Below are 14,285 nucleotides of genomic sequence, written 5' to 3' on the forward strand. Positions count from 1 at the left end.
CCCGCATACCACAAAAAAAAAAAAAAAAAAAAAAAAAAAAAATTAAAAACAATCTAGATGGCTAGTGACTTTAAATTGTGGTGCATCCTTATGACAATACAAAACAGCCATCTTAAAAGATATTGTAGAACAAATCTTTACAATAAGGAAAAATGTTATGAAACACTGTATGGAGAGATCCAAAGTTAAGGGCCATTTGTGTATCTATGCACAAAATAGACTATATATAGAACAAGGTTAATGTGATTATCTTTTGGTGGGATTATGTGTGATTTTTACTTTTTTGTTTGTTCTTTTCTATGGTTTGCAAATTTTCTCCAATGAAGACATAGTATTTGGTAATCAGATTAAAATGTTATTAGGGAAAAAGGGCTTCTCAAACTTTAATGTGCATATGAATCAGCTGGGTAATCTTGTTAAAATGCAGATTCTGACTAAGTAGGTCTAGATGGGGCCTGAAAGTCTTCCTTTTTAACAGGCTCCCAGATGATGCTAATGCTACTAGACTGGGACCACACTTGAGCAAGACACTATCAAGAGTATATACTCAATCTTCCTTCTCTAACCATGTAGTATGGCTATTCTTGTAAAACACAAGCAAGTACAAGCTTCTCATTATTACACTTGATATAGTACTTGGCATTGTTAAACACTCCAGGGAAACATTTTCTAATTTCAAATCATTTAATATCCTGGTTTCTTAGTTTTACTATAAAGGCTGCTGATTACTCAGATTCTTATAAACAATCATGATAAAAATATACAGGTAACACTGAAAAGTACGGTGCCTCTGAAATGTGATATTTATTTACCAGGGTCAGACCAGCATTTCACTGTTTTTGGTTAATGGCCACAGGCCTTTAAAATAAATTGCAAAGATCATAATAGGACAAATTGAGAGAAAGCTTGTTAGTGTAAGACTGTAGTGATATTTAATGTTAATCTAACAAACAACTCAACATGTATTGAGAACTATGCTGGCAATACCAAAATAAATTGACAAATTCTATGTCTTCAAGGAGTTCAAAGTCAAATAGGGAAGAGAGGTAACTTGAGGACTAATGTAATACAATTTTAATACTATAAAATAAAACGTAATAGAAGTTGAGTATGATATGAGAACACAGGAAGAGATCATGAATTCTAAAAAGGATAAAGAACAGAGGAACAGAAGAATGCTTTGGTGATTTTGTTACAAAGATAATATGTGAGCAGAGTCTTAAAGTATGAGCAAATCTCACCATTGGCAGTAGTAGGAACAGGAAATTCCAGGTAGAAGAAACATCATAAATAACCACTGTTGTTATAAAGGGATTCCATTGTCTGACTATTCATTGCCATGTTCACATAGTGACCAAAAGTGTTAGCTCTCATCACTAATTATTAAGAGAAATGCAAATCAAAACCAAAATGAGATATCAACTCATAGCAGACAGAATGGCTATCATCAAAAAATCTACAAATAACAAATGTTGGAGAGGATGTGGAGAAAAGGAAAGTCTCATAAACTGTTGATGGGAATGTAATTTGGTGCAGCCACTATGGAGAACAGTATGGCAGTTCCTCTAAAAACTAAAAATAGAACTACCATATGATCCAGCAATTCCACTCCTGGGTATATATCCAGAAAAAATGAAAACAATAATTCAAAAAGATACATGCACCCCAACGTTCACAGCAGCACTATTTACAATAACCAAGACATGGAAGCAACCCAAATGTCCATCAACAGACAACTGGGTTAAGAAGATGTGGTGTATATATATATATATATACACAATAAAATAATACTCAGCCATAAAAAATATACACAATAAAATAATACTCAGCCATAAAAAAGAATGAAATACTGCAATTTGCAACAACATGGACGGACCTAGAGAATATTATGCTTAGAGAAAGACAAATCTGACTCAGACAGAAATGGAAACAGACTCAAAGACATAGAAAACAAACTGGTGGTTACCAAAGGGGAGAGGGAAGGGGTGGAGGACAAATTAGGAATATGGAATTAACATATATTGGGTTGGCCAAAAAGTTCGTTCTGGTTTTTCTGTAAGAGCTTATGGAAAAACGTGAACGAACTTTTTGGCCAACCGAATACAGACTACTATATATAAAGTAGGTAAGCAACAAGGATTTAAAGTATATTTCAGGGAATTATATCCATTATCTTGAAATAAGCTTATAATGGAATAGAAATAAGCTTATAATGTGGAAAAACGTGAACGAACTTTTTGGCCAACCGAATACAGACTACTATATATAAAGTAGGTAAGCAACAAGGATTTAAAGTATATTTAAAGTATATTTAAAGTATAGCACAGGGAATTATATCCATTATCTTGAAATAAGCTTATAATGGAATAGAATCTGCAAAAATATTGAATCACTATGCTGTACACCTGAAATTAACACAAAAATATTGTAAATAAACTACCCTTCAATTAAAAAAAAGGTCCTGAATAAAACTGCTAATTCTAACTAAGTGTCCAGCTCCAACAGAAGATGTATAGTAGCTAAATACATTTCCCTGTAGTAGAATAAGCAAGTTAACTTTTCCTGTATTATACTAGTTAAAATTCTTTAGGCTCTCCATTGTATACTCTTGACCCCTTTGTCATAGATTAGGTGACCATAGGTGCGTGGGTTTATCTCTGCACTTTCTATCTTATTCCACGGATCTATATTTCTGTTTTTGTGCCAGTACCATACTGTTTTGATGACTGTAACTTTGTAGTATAGTCTGAAGTCAGGGAGGCTGATTCGTCCAGCTCCGTTTTTCTTTCTTAAGATTGCTTTAGCTATTCGTGGTCTTTTGTGTTTCCATTCAAATTGTAAAATTTTTTGTTCTAATTCTGTGAAAAATGCCATTGGTAATTTGATAAGGATTGCATTGAATCTGCAGATTGCTTTGGGAAGTATAGTCATTTTCACAATATTGATTCTTAGAGTGGATATATGTATATGTATAACTGATGCACTTTGCTGTACACGTGAAACTAACACAAAATTGTAAATCAACTATACTCCAATAAAAGTTTTTTTAAAAAAGATAATGTAGGCGGTCTTTTAGCTTAGAAGTTACAATGATACAGATTTAGTGGACTAAGAAATAAGCATGGGAGTGTACTGCCTTAAAGACTGTATGAGCTTTGGAAAGGTAAAACTAACTAGATAAAGTGGTTTATTACAACCACTTTAGCTCTGATTCTACCTAAAAAAATCCATATTCAAAACTGTTCATTTGTTCAATATAGTATTTCAACCTAAGCTTCACTATTATGGATTTGTATCTGCCACAGAAATAGCCTGTCAATTCATGGGAAAGGAGAATAGGTAAAGCATTTGATGGTATTTGTCTATTCAGTCCTTAAAATATTGTAATTACACATTAAATGTATAAAGTCCAAGATTTAAAATGTGCAAAACTTCCATTAAGTTCAGCATTATATAACTCAACACACCATTTATAATCAAAGAAAGATTTAAAAGCTAACCAAAATACATTTGCTAGAAAGAGAACTCAATGAATGTCAATACTCCCATTCATTCTAAGTCAGAATAAAAAGAATTCCTTCATGTTTTTGTTGTGAACTTCAAGTACTTATATGTGCATGGAATCAGCTGTTAAATATTTATGTTATCAAACAGGAATTCCTGTTACTTAATTTAGTAGTAAAAGATAAAACATTTAAGGCACCTGGAAACCACTGTGTGGCCTTTATTTTGTATTTCTTCCTATATTTAATGTCACTGGAGAATAAAGAAACTTGGATTAAAATTCTTACATTTCATACATGCCTAGATTGGTAATTAATCTTTACTCAATAGTTCACAAACCTAATTTTTATAAAATTACATATAGTTTCTGTGCTTAGCTGATTTCTTAAATCACACTTTTGGAACAAGCTCAGAGAGCTTATCATCAGGAGATATTACATTCCTTTTCCTTGTCAAACAAGTCATGCAAGTAAACTGCTTTAAGTAGCTTTGAAGAATGTGGTTTGTACAAAAACTTCATACTGTCAAAACTCTTTCCATAACTCACACTATAAATGAATAAAAATCTGTGTTTTCATCATGAAAATAAACCTTGGAATTTTGAAACAAAAGGATTCCTCTGTTTCTGTTGTATCCATATTTTCTCCTCTATATCAACACATTCCATAATAAGAAACTAGAACTCCATGCTTACCATTCTCATCACTACATATACAAAATTATTGTGTCTATTTCTATATTTGAGGATATGAAAGAGAAAGTGAAAGAATGCTTGATTCATGAACATTCAGTTACTCTTTAAGCATTTCTTATATCATACCTATTATTTGAACGGCTACAAGGTTTGCACCTAATTTCACTGTGCACTATGATTCTATTTATTTTATTTTCTGACATCACCATAAAGAAAAATGTTAACAGCATTTTATCAGTCTGTTTTTTCCAAAAGAAATCATAGCTCATGATATTATCTTCAATTGCTAGATTTTAAAATGTGTCTCAGGAAATGTTACAAGCCCCACACATTTAAAAATGGTGAGAGTATAATTCAAACATAACTTTTTAATATTAAAAGCCCATGATATTCATTCGAGATACATTTACTAAACACCCACTATTTGCAGAAACAGGGATTAGTGTACTAATTCAGTACTGTCCTCATTCCTCATTGAATGTTTAATTAAAAGGTCCTTGAAATGCATAAAAATGATTTCCAAAAGGGCTTAGGAGACTGCAATTTAACAGAATAGGGCAAGTAAAATGAATAACAAACTTTTGTTGCATGGTAAATTTTAATAATATACTATTATTTCAATATTCAACAGTTCATTACCTTGAAGATATTTGAGATTCCTCATCCATCAACTTGCTATATAGTAAGGATTAATTATAAATAAACAAAACCTATAAAGTAAAAAAAATTTGTGCAAATATATGTTCTTTACTTTCTCCCTAAAATAGCTTGAGGAAGGTAAAAAATTCTGATGCAATAAAAAAAAATTCAAATAAACTTCTGCGGAACTATGAAGGTACTATATAAACAAAAGAGTCAATTTTGTAAGCCATTCTTGGTTTTTTGTTGCTTTTCTTTTAGCTGAGTTTTCTTCCTTAACTGCTATGGAGTATGTAAACAGAAAGAGGCAAAACAGTGCTATTTGGTGATCAAACACACTAAAAAGTACCAAGAGTAATTCTATTGTTCCTTTAATCAGAATAACAAAAATACCTTGGGGAGGGTCCAAGGTGAGATGTGGAATGAAGGCACTGGTATTGTTTATATGTGAAATGTAGCCTTTAAAAAGTGCATGTCACAAAAAATCATTACGTATCACCATTTCAGCAAAGCAGTAAGTCCAAACATTTTACCATGCCTGGAAAGAATGTGATGCATGCATAAACAAGTTTTCCCCCCCATATGAAAGCTTCTGATATTTATAATTTTATAAATATAAGATTTCACATAGAATAATCATACTATGCTTTCATATTATAAATCCTGCTTGTTAAACTCAAGTAACTTTCACACATGCATTTAAAAATAAAATATGACAAACATAACAAAAATTTAATTATAAATTCGAGTCCTTTTGCCCCTTTTGAATTTTAAGGCTTATAAATCCAAGATATTTTTTAAAATAAAATGATTATTTTTCTTAAATGTAGGCATTTCACTTAAGAACAAAAAACATTTTTTTTAATTTTTAAAAACATACACTAAAAATGATGTAAGAATTTTGTAGAAAATTTTCCCACTGATATTCAACTTTACTAATCGCATTTAAAACAAAACCATGAGCTATGTGATTCAGCTCAACTTATAATCAAGTTTTTGTAATTTTTTTTTTCAACTTTACCTTGCAAAATATCCTTGGGCAAATCATAAAAAGACACCCCCCGCCCGCCACAGTTCTGTGCTTGATTCTAAAACTCCAATTAGCATTTTAGTTTCTAGTTACAATGTATCATAAAAAAAAAAAAAAAAAAAAACTTACTTGATCTGTCCCATAAGGCAGTATGTTCAGAGAAATGAAGGCTGTCATTTTCCAGAGTTGTTTTCTGATCATGTGCAGTACCTTTGGAGTGTCTATGAAATAATCGGCTAGCAAAACCTTCCAATTTCTGAAGAGCAGTTGTACCTGTATACTGATTACAGGGTAGTTCTCTATAAGCTGCCATTCATGTGTATTTACACTTAATTTAAAGTAACTGAAAATATTTCCAGAAGGAGCTCAACAACTTCTTACACAGAAGCCAAGAGCTATGCATGTATCAAACTTCCTGTTTGCAGTGTATTCAAACCACTACTGCTGTTCTGTTTCCTGTTAATATAAAACAGCACATTACTGAGCCTTTCTTAGCAAAACTGTTCATCTCAACTAGAGATGAAGATTTTAAAGACTTGCAATATCATCCTAAAAGGCTATGTTTAAGAGTGTTTTAATATTAACACACACGTTAATGAGAACATTAAATATAAAGCTTTACATATGGATAGTAGGCTGAAAAAATTTTTTTTAAAAAGGAAAAGTAGTTAAACGTGTATTACAACCCTATACAAACAACTGAAGGCCAAACCACTCTCCAAATATAATATGTTGAAAAGGTTGTGTTTTATCCAGGAAATCAGCTAATACAGATTAGTATAGATTTTATGAATCCTTATAAATAGTTAACTTTTCACTGAAAGCTGGTATGGGATATCACAAAACACTTGCAAAACAAATTTTAACACATAAATTTTAATGAAAAAAATCTGAACTAGCACTTAAAAAAACTCAATGTTGCTAACTCACTGACTTAAGTCTCATATATACAAAAACTATAAAAACTTAGTGTGTCACTATTGCTTACCAAACATAATCTGCTGACAAGTGCGTATCAGCAGTACATTTTCAAACATTATAAAATTTGAAAAAAATATATAAGATTTAAAATTATGTAAAATCAGCCATAGCAAGAAATTTCAATTGAGAGGAAAAAAAATCCTTCTAGTTGACTGAGACATGTTAATTTTTAAACTTAACACTGAGGACTACTGCTTACCTGATCCCTGATTTAGGGGTCTCACTTGGAAACAGCTCCTTTGGTTAAAAGGCAACTGTCCATTTGCATGAAAAAAGTAACCTGTGACATTTAACAATGATTCTGAGTACTTGCCTTCTGACACTTATTAAAGGATGAGAAATTTGTGTGGTTTTCTCTTTGGAAGCTTTAAATAAAGGAAAGAAAGAAGGAAGAAAAAAAGGAAGGGAGGGAGGGAGGGAAGAAGGAAGGAGGGAAAGAAGGAAGGAGGGAAAGAAGGAAGGAGGGAAAGAAGGAAGGAAGGATATTTTTTAAAATCTATCTAAAAAAAGTCTTAATCAAGATTTCGTGCACACCGCTTAACAAACAGAATAGAAACAATAATGACAAATAGAATAAATAGGAATAATAATGTAATCAATTAGGACACAACACACACACACAGAGGAAACACTGACTCATGAATTTTGCCAAATAACAGCTCATTTGTGTACATTTTATTCTGTATAATAAAATTAGATCAATCTAAACAAACAGGCAACAGTATCTACAACACCAAACTTCTTAAATTGTAGCTTTCTGATAAATATGTGTGTATATAATAATAATTTCTTTATTAACATCCGACTTCATACAAAACAGACCCTGAACAGGTGTCTGCAGTCTTCAATAAACATCTACAGAGGATGAACTGTCTTTGCATGGGCATAAGTGCATAAAATTCCTGAATTCTTTGACTTGCTCTCTTGGGATAAATTCTATTCATCCTGAAGGCTCACCAAAAATGTCACATCTTCACTGAAGTTTCCCACATACTTCCTAGAAAAATAAACTGCTCTCTCCACTGTTTCCAATGATCTTATAATTTTATGTTAAAAATTTTCTATTTATAAACTTATGTCTCAAATTGTGAATTACTTGAATTCATAAATGCAATGCATGTGCTAGTTAATACTCAATAAATATATGTTGAAGTATTCAGTTTTAATAAATTAAAGGTCTAAGTAGAATCAAACAGTTGAAAATATTTTAATTTTATTTATGATAGGATCATATTTGTAAATTATCCAACGACCACCTAGTTGTTCAAATATAGAGACAACAGCAATAGAAGTAATGTCACTTAACTTCTTTTTCTCTACGTTCAGTCAGTTACTAAATTTTATTCATTCTTTGAGTTTCATTTTTATTAGTGAAAATGTGGATTTCTAAAATAACTTGTTTTCTCTGCTTCCAGTCACTCTTTTCAATCACTCATCTCTGACATATTAACCTCCCCAAAATACTACACTCATGGCATTCCCTTGCCAAAAGTACAAGCTAATTCTAACATTTCAGCCCCACGATATTCGTTTTTAACACGTCTAGCCAGACTTATATCCAATGTTGCTTGAGTTTCATACAGATATGCCAGATTTCTAATTAGAACACAAAGATTAATTTATTTAAAGCAATGTATAAGCTTTATAACAAAATTATTATATCAAGAAGAAGAAAGTAATCTTCACTAGATGAAGAGCTGGAAAACACTAAATTTAAAATTTATGCATTTTTCTTCAATAAAACTGTTTTTTTATCTGTTACAAAGTCCTTAGAGAAAGTAGAATCTTTAGTCCTTACAGCAATATTTCTATATATGGTATTGTGACCAGGAAACTGTTGCTATTGAAGTACTTAGTCAATTTGATTTTTATTAAAAAGAACTCTACTGGCATCTACTGCTAGAAAGAAACAACTACAGCTTTAACTAAAACTGAATTCTTTCATAATTCAAATTAATGTTAAGAAGTATATTGCTTGCTATCCTTCCTGATGGTATTTTCAGAACTTGAATTTGTACTAAGATATCTAGCCATGTACCCAAAAATTTGCTGTAATAATATATCTTATATCCTATTAATAGTTTAAATAGTGTATGGTAATAAAACTAGAATCAACTTTGAAGTTATCAAGTCCTTATTTTTCATTCTGCATTAATTTTAGAAATTGTAATAATTTTCAGAGTTGAACCTCCTTTGATTGCCATAAGATATCACAAAATATTGGTTTATTTCTTATGTTTAATAATGGTAATGATACCTTACATTTACAAAGCATTTTATAACACATAAAATGGTTTCCACGGATTCATCAGATCTTTACAAATGAAGTAAGGACAGGTATTATTATCCTTATTTTAAGATGAGAAAACAAACATAAATATTAAGTGACTTGTGCAAAGTCACCTATGTCTTCTGCCTCTTTATCAAGGCTCCTTTGTACTGACAATAATTACCACAAGTAAAGATTTTTTCAAACAACGGTGGGGAAGTAGGGATAAAAGGATGGTAAGAGGTGGGAATGGTTCTTGGACACACTGTCCAGAGTCTGAGATTCTGCTATGAGAATGTTTTCATTCAGATGGTCACCTTATAGCCATGCAATTTCATTGTCCACATTTATGTTTAGTCATCTTGGGGCCAAGTAGAACTATGTACTTTAGAGTTTGAAGGTTAAAGAAAAGAAAAACATGGAAGCATATTTTATATGTAAATAATGTATTTGTTCCATGTGGAGGGCAAATGATATGACCATGAGCACTGCTATTCAAACAAAGCTTTTACAGTAATAGTTTTGCCTTTCCCAAGATGGATTCATACCTTTTATAAATGGATTCACCTATTTGAGACTGGCTTCTTTCATTTAGCACAGCATAACTAACTGAGGTTCATCCATGTTGTGTGTTTTAAGAGCTTACTAATTTTTTATTGAATAGTATTCCATTGTATGGATTTACCACAATTTATATTTCCATTTACAATTGAATTGCCTTTGCACCTTTGTCAAAAATCAGTTAACCATATCTATGTGGGTCTACTCTGGATTTTCAATGCTGAAAAGTTTGAAATTTTGAAATGTTGAAAATTGAAAATTTTCAATGTTGAAAACTGATCTACCTATGTGTCAATTCTTTTTCATCAATAGCATACTGTGTTGGTTACTGTGGCTTTTTAGTTAAGTCTTAAATCTGATTGTATAAATCGTTCAACATATTTTTTCTAAATTGTTTTGGCTATTATAGTTTCTTAGCTTTTCCATATAAATTTTAAAAGTCTGTCTATTTCTACAAAAATAATCTTGCTAGGACTTACTGAGATTATGTTTATTGAGAGAAATGATAACTATACTGAGTCTTTCAATCCATGATATTATATATTTCATTTTTTGATTCATTTTCAATCATCTTTGATTTCTTTCATCAGTTTTTTAGTTTTCAGCATACAGATCCCATACATACTTTGTTAGACTTATACTTAAGCATTTATTATTTTTAAATTGGAGCTATTGTAAATGGTGCTTTAAAAGATGTTTACAATTGTTCATTGCTAGTATATAGAAATATGACTTGGGGCTTCCCTGGTGGCGCGGTGGTTGCGCGTCCGCCTGCCGATGCAGGGGAACCAGGTTCGCGCCCCGGTCTGGGAGGATCCCACATGTCGCGGAGCGGCTGGGCCCGTGAGCCATGGCTGCTGAGACTGCGCGTCTGGAGCCTGTGCTCCGCAACGGGAGAGGCCACAGCAGAGGGAGGCCCGCATACCACAAAAAAAAAAAAAAAGAAAAAAAAAAGAAATATGACTTATTTTTATATGCTAACCTTGTATACTGCAACCTTGCTAAACTCACTTACTATATTTAGGAATCTTTTTCTTTTTGTAGATTTCCTGGGATTTTCTATGCAGAAAATCATGTCATCTTCAAACAGTTTGTTTTATTTTTTCCTCTTTAATCCCTGTGTTATTTACTTTTCTTGCCATACTGCACTGGCTAGGACTTCCAGTAGTACATTAAACAAGTGGTGAAAGTGAAGATCCTTGCCTTATTCCCAATCTTAGGAAGAAATGGTTCACTTTCTCATCATTATGTCAGCTGTAGAAATTTTTTGTAGATGCCCCTTATTGAGATAAAGAAGTTTCCTTGTATTCCTAGTTAGTTCAGTGTTTTTATATATTACAGGGATGTTGAATTTTATTGAATACTTTTTCAGTATCTGTTGATATGATCATATGGTTTTACTTCTTTAGTCTGCTAATATGGTGTATTACACTTACCAATTAATTCTCAAACATTAAACCAGCCTTGAATTCCCAGGATAAACACCTCTTGTTCTTGGTGTACTAATCTTTTTATATGTTGCTAGATTTAATTCACAAATATTTAATTGGAGATTTATATAAGTTTACAAGATATACTGTTGTGAAGTTTTATTTTTATGTACTGTCTTTGCACGATTTTGATATCAGGTTAAAAATGGCTGCATAAAATAAATTGGGAAGTATTGTTTTTTATTTCTGGAAGAGACTGTAGGGAACTGGTATCACCTCTTCCTGAAATTTTTGGTGGTATTTGTCAGGAAAACTATTTGGGCCAGTAATTCGTTTATGAAAGGCCACAAATACTAATTCAATTTCTTCAATAGATATCATACTGTTCAGTTATCTATATCATCTTCAATGAATATTGGTAGTTTTGTCTTTCAAGAAATGATCTATTTCAACTAAGTTGTCAAATTCACGTGCATAAAGTTGTTTTTAAAATCCCCTTATTAGCCTTTAAATGTCTGTAGCATCTGTAGTTATATCCCCTCCTTCATTCCTGATATTGGTAATTTGCCTTCTCTTTTTTGGTCAGTCTGGAAAAAGGATTCTAATTTTTTATCTTTTTGAAAGAACCACTTTTGTTTTCATTGATTTTCTCTATCATTTTTTTCCATTTTCAGTTTCATAAATTCCTGTTCTTATCTTTTCCCCTTTCCTCTACTTTCTTTGGCTCTTTTTCTATTTTCATAATGAGGAAATTTAGATCATTTCCCTCAGAACAATGATATAGTATATCTAAAAAATACTGAAACATTGAATTTTTTTTAATGTTTACTTATTCATTTATTTTCATATTAGTCATCCACTTTATACACATCAGTGTATACATGTCAATCCCAATCTCCCAATTCATCACACGACAACCCCCACCCCCCGCTGCTTTCTCCCCTTGGTGTCCATAAATTTTTCCTCTACTTCTGTGTCTCAATTTCTGCCCTGCAAACTGGTTCATCTGTACCATTTTCTAGATTCCACATATATGCGTTAATATACGATTTTCTAGATTTCACATATATGCATTAATATATGATATTTATTTTTCCCTTTCTGACTTACTTCACTCTGTATGACAGTCTCTAGATTCATCCACATCTCTACAAATGACCCAATTTCATTCTTTTTAAGGTTGAGTAATATTCCATTGTATATATGTACCACATCTTCTTTATCCATTCGTCAGTCAATGGGCATTTAGGTTGTTTCCAAGACCTGGCTATTGTAAATAGTGTTGCAATGAACATTGCGGTGCATCTGTCTTTTTGAATTATGGTTTCCTCTGGGTATATGCCCAGTAGTGGGATTCCTAGGTCATATGGTAATTCTATTTTTAGTTCTTTAAGGAACCTCCATACTATTCTTCATAGTGGCTGTATCAATTTACATTCCCACCAACAGAGCAAGAGGGCTCCCTTTTCTCCACACCCTCTCCAGCATTTGTTGCTTGTAGATTTTCTGATGATGCCCAATCTAACTGGTGTGAGGTGATACCTCACTGTAGTTTTGCTTAGCATTTCTCTAATAATTAGTGATGTTGAGCAGCTTTTCATGTGCTTCTTGATCATTGGTCTGTCTTCTTTGGAGAAATGTCTATTTAGGTCTTCTGCCCATTTTTGGATTAGGTTGTTAGTTTTTTTAATATTGAACTGCATGAGCTGTTTATATATTTTGGAGATTAATCTTTTGTCCAATGATTCATTTGCAAATACTTTCTCCCGTTCTGAGGGTTTGTCTTTTCGTCTTGTTTATGGTTTCCTTTGCTGTGCAAAAGCTTTTAAGTTTCATTAGGTCTCATTTCTTTTTGGTTTTATTTCCATTACTCTAGGAGGTGGATCAACAAATATCTTGCTGTGATTTACGTCAAAGAGTGTTCTTCCTATGTTTTCCTCCAAGAGTTTTATAGTGCCCGGTCTTTAGGTCTCATTTCTTTTTGGTTTTATTTCCATTACTCTAGGAGGTGGATCAACAAATATCTTGCTGTGATTTACGTCAAAGAGTGTTCTTCCTATGTTTTCCTCCAAGAGTTTTATAGTGCCTGGTCTTAAATTTAGGTCTCTAATCCATTTTGAGTTTATTTTTGTGTATGGTGCTAGGGAGTATTCTAATTTCATTGTATATCCTTGCCTCCTTTGTCATAGATTACTTGACCATAGGTGCGTGGTTTTATCTCTGGGATTTCTATCCTGTTCCATTGATCTATTTCTGTTTTTGTGCCAATACCATATTGTCTTGATTACTGTAGCTTTGTAGTATAGTCTGAAACCAGGGAGTATGATTCCTCCAGCTCCGTTTTTTCCCCCTCAAGACTGCTTTGGCTATTCGGGGTCTTTTGTGACTCCATACAAATTTTAAGATTTTTTGTTCTAGTTCTGTAAAAAATGCCATTGGTAACTTGATAGGGATTGCATTGAATCTGTAGATTGCTTTGGGTAGTACAGTCATTTTCACAATATTGATTCTTCTAATCCAAGAACATGGTATAGCTCTCCATCTGTTGGTATCATCCTTCATTTTTCTCATCAGTGTCTTAAGTTTTCTGCATACAGGTCTTTTGTCTCCCTAGGTAGGTTTATTCTTATGTATTTTATTCTTTTTGTTGCAATGGTAAATGGGAGTGTTTCCTTAAGTTCACTTTCAGATTTTTCATCATTAGTGTATAGGAATGCAAGAGATTTCTGTGCATTAATTTTGTGTCCTGCAACTTTACCAAATTCATTGATTAGCTCTAGTAGTTTTCTGGTGGCATCTTTAGGATTTTCTATGGATAGTTTCATGTCATCTGCAATCAGTGACAGTTTTACTTCTTCTTTTCCAATTTGTTTTCCTTTTATTTCTTTTTCTTCTCTGATTGCTGTGTCTACGACTTCCAAAACTATGTTGAATAATAGTGGTGAGAGTGGACATCCTGCTCTTGTTCCTGATCTTAGAGGAAATGCTTTCAGTTTTTCACCATTGCGAATGATGTTTGCTGTGGATTTGTCATATATGGCCTTTTATGTTGAAGTAGGTTCCCTCTATGCTCACTTTCTGGAAAGTTTTTTATCATAAATGGGTGTTGAATTTTGTCAAAAGCTTTTTCTGCATCTATTGAGATGATCATATGGTTTTTCTTCTTCAATTTGTTAA

The 14,285-nt window shown here is 32.3% G+C and overlaps 1 protein-coding gene across 2 annotated transcripts in view; it reads right to left on the bottom strand.

Moving 5' to 3' along the window:
• Positions 1 to 14,285, bottom strand: part of PRKACB (protein kinase cAMP-activated catalytic subunit beta) — a 171,829-nt gene that overhangs the window by 86,990 nt on the left and 70,554 nt on the right. Inside the window, exon 1 of one of the 2 annotated variants that reach the window (XM_007106168.2) lies at positions 5,997 to 6,180. The exons of the other annotated variant lie outside the window; for it this stretch is intronic. Within the exon in view, the coding sequence (XP_007106230.1) occupies positions 5,997 to 6,180 (184 nt within the window). Of the gene's footprint in view, positions 1 to 5,996; positions 6,181 to 14,285 lie in introns of those variants that run through there. 2 annotated transcript variants of the gene reach the window in all.

This window comes from Physeter macrocephalus, chromosome 4 (genome assembly GCF_002837175.3).
Source record: "Physeter macrocephalus isolate SW-GA chromosome 4, ASM283717v5, whole genome shotgun sequence".
NCBI classification, from domain to species: Eukaryota; Metazoa; Chordata; class Mammalia; order Artiodactyla; family Physeteridae; genus Physeter; species Physeter macrocephalus.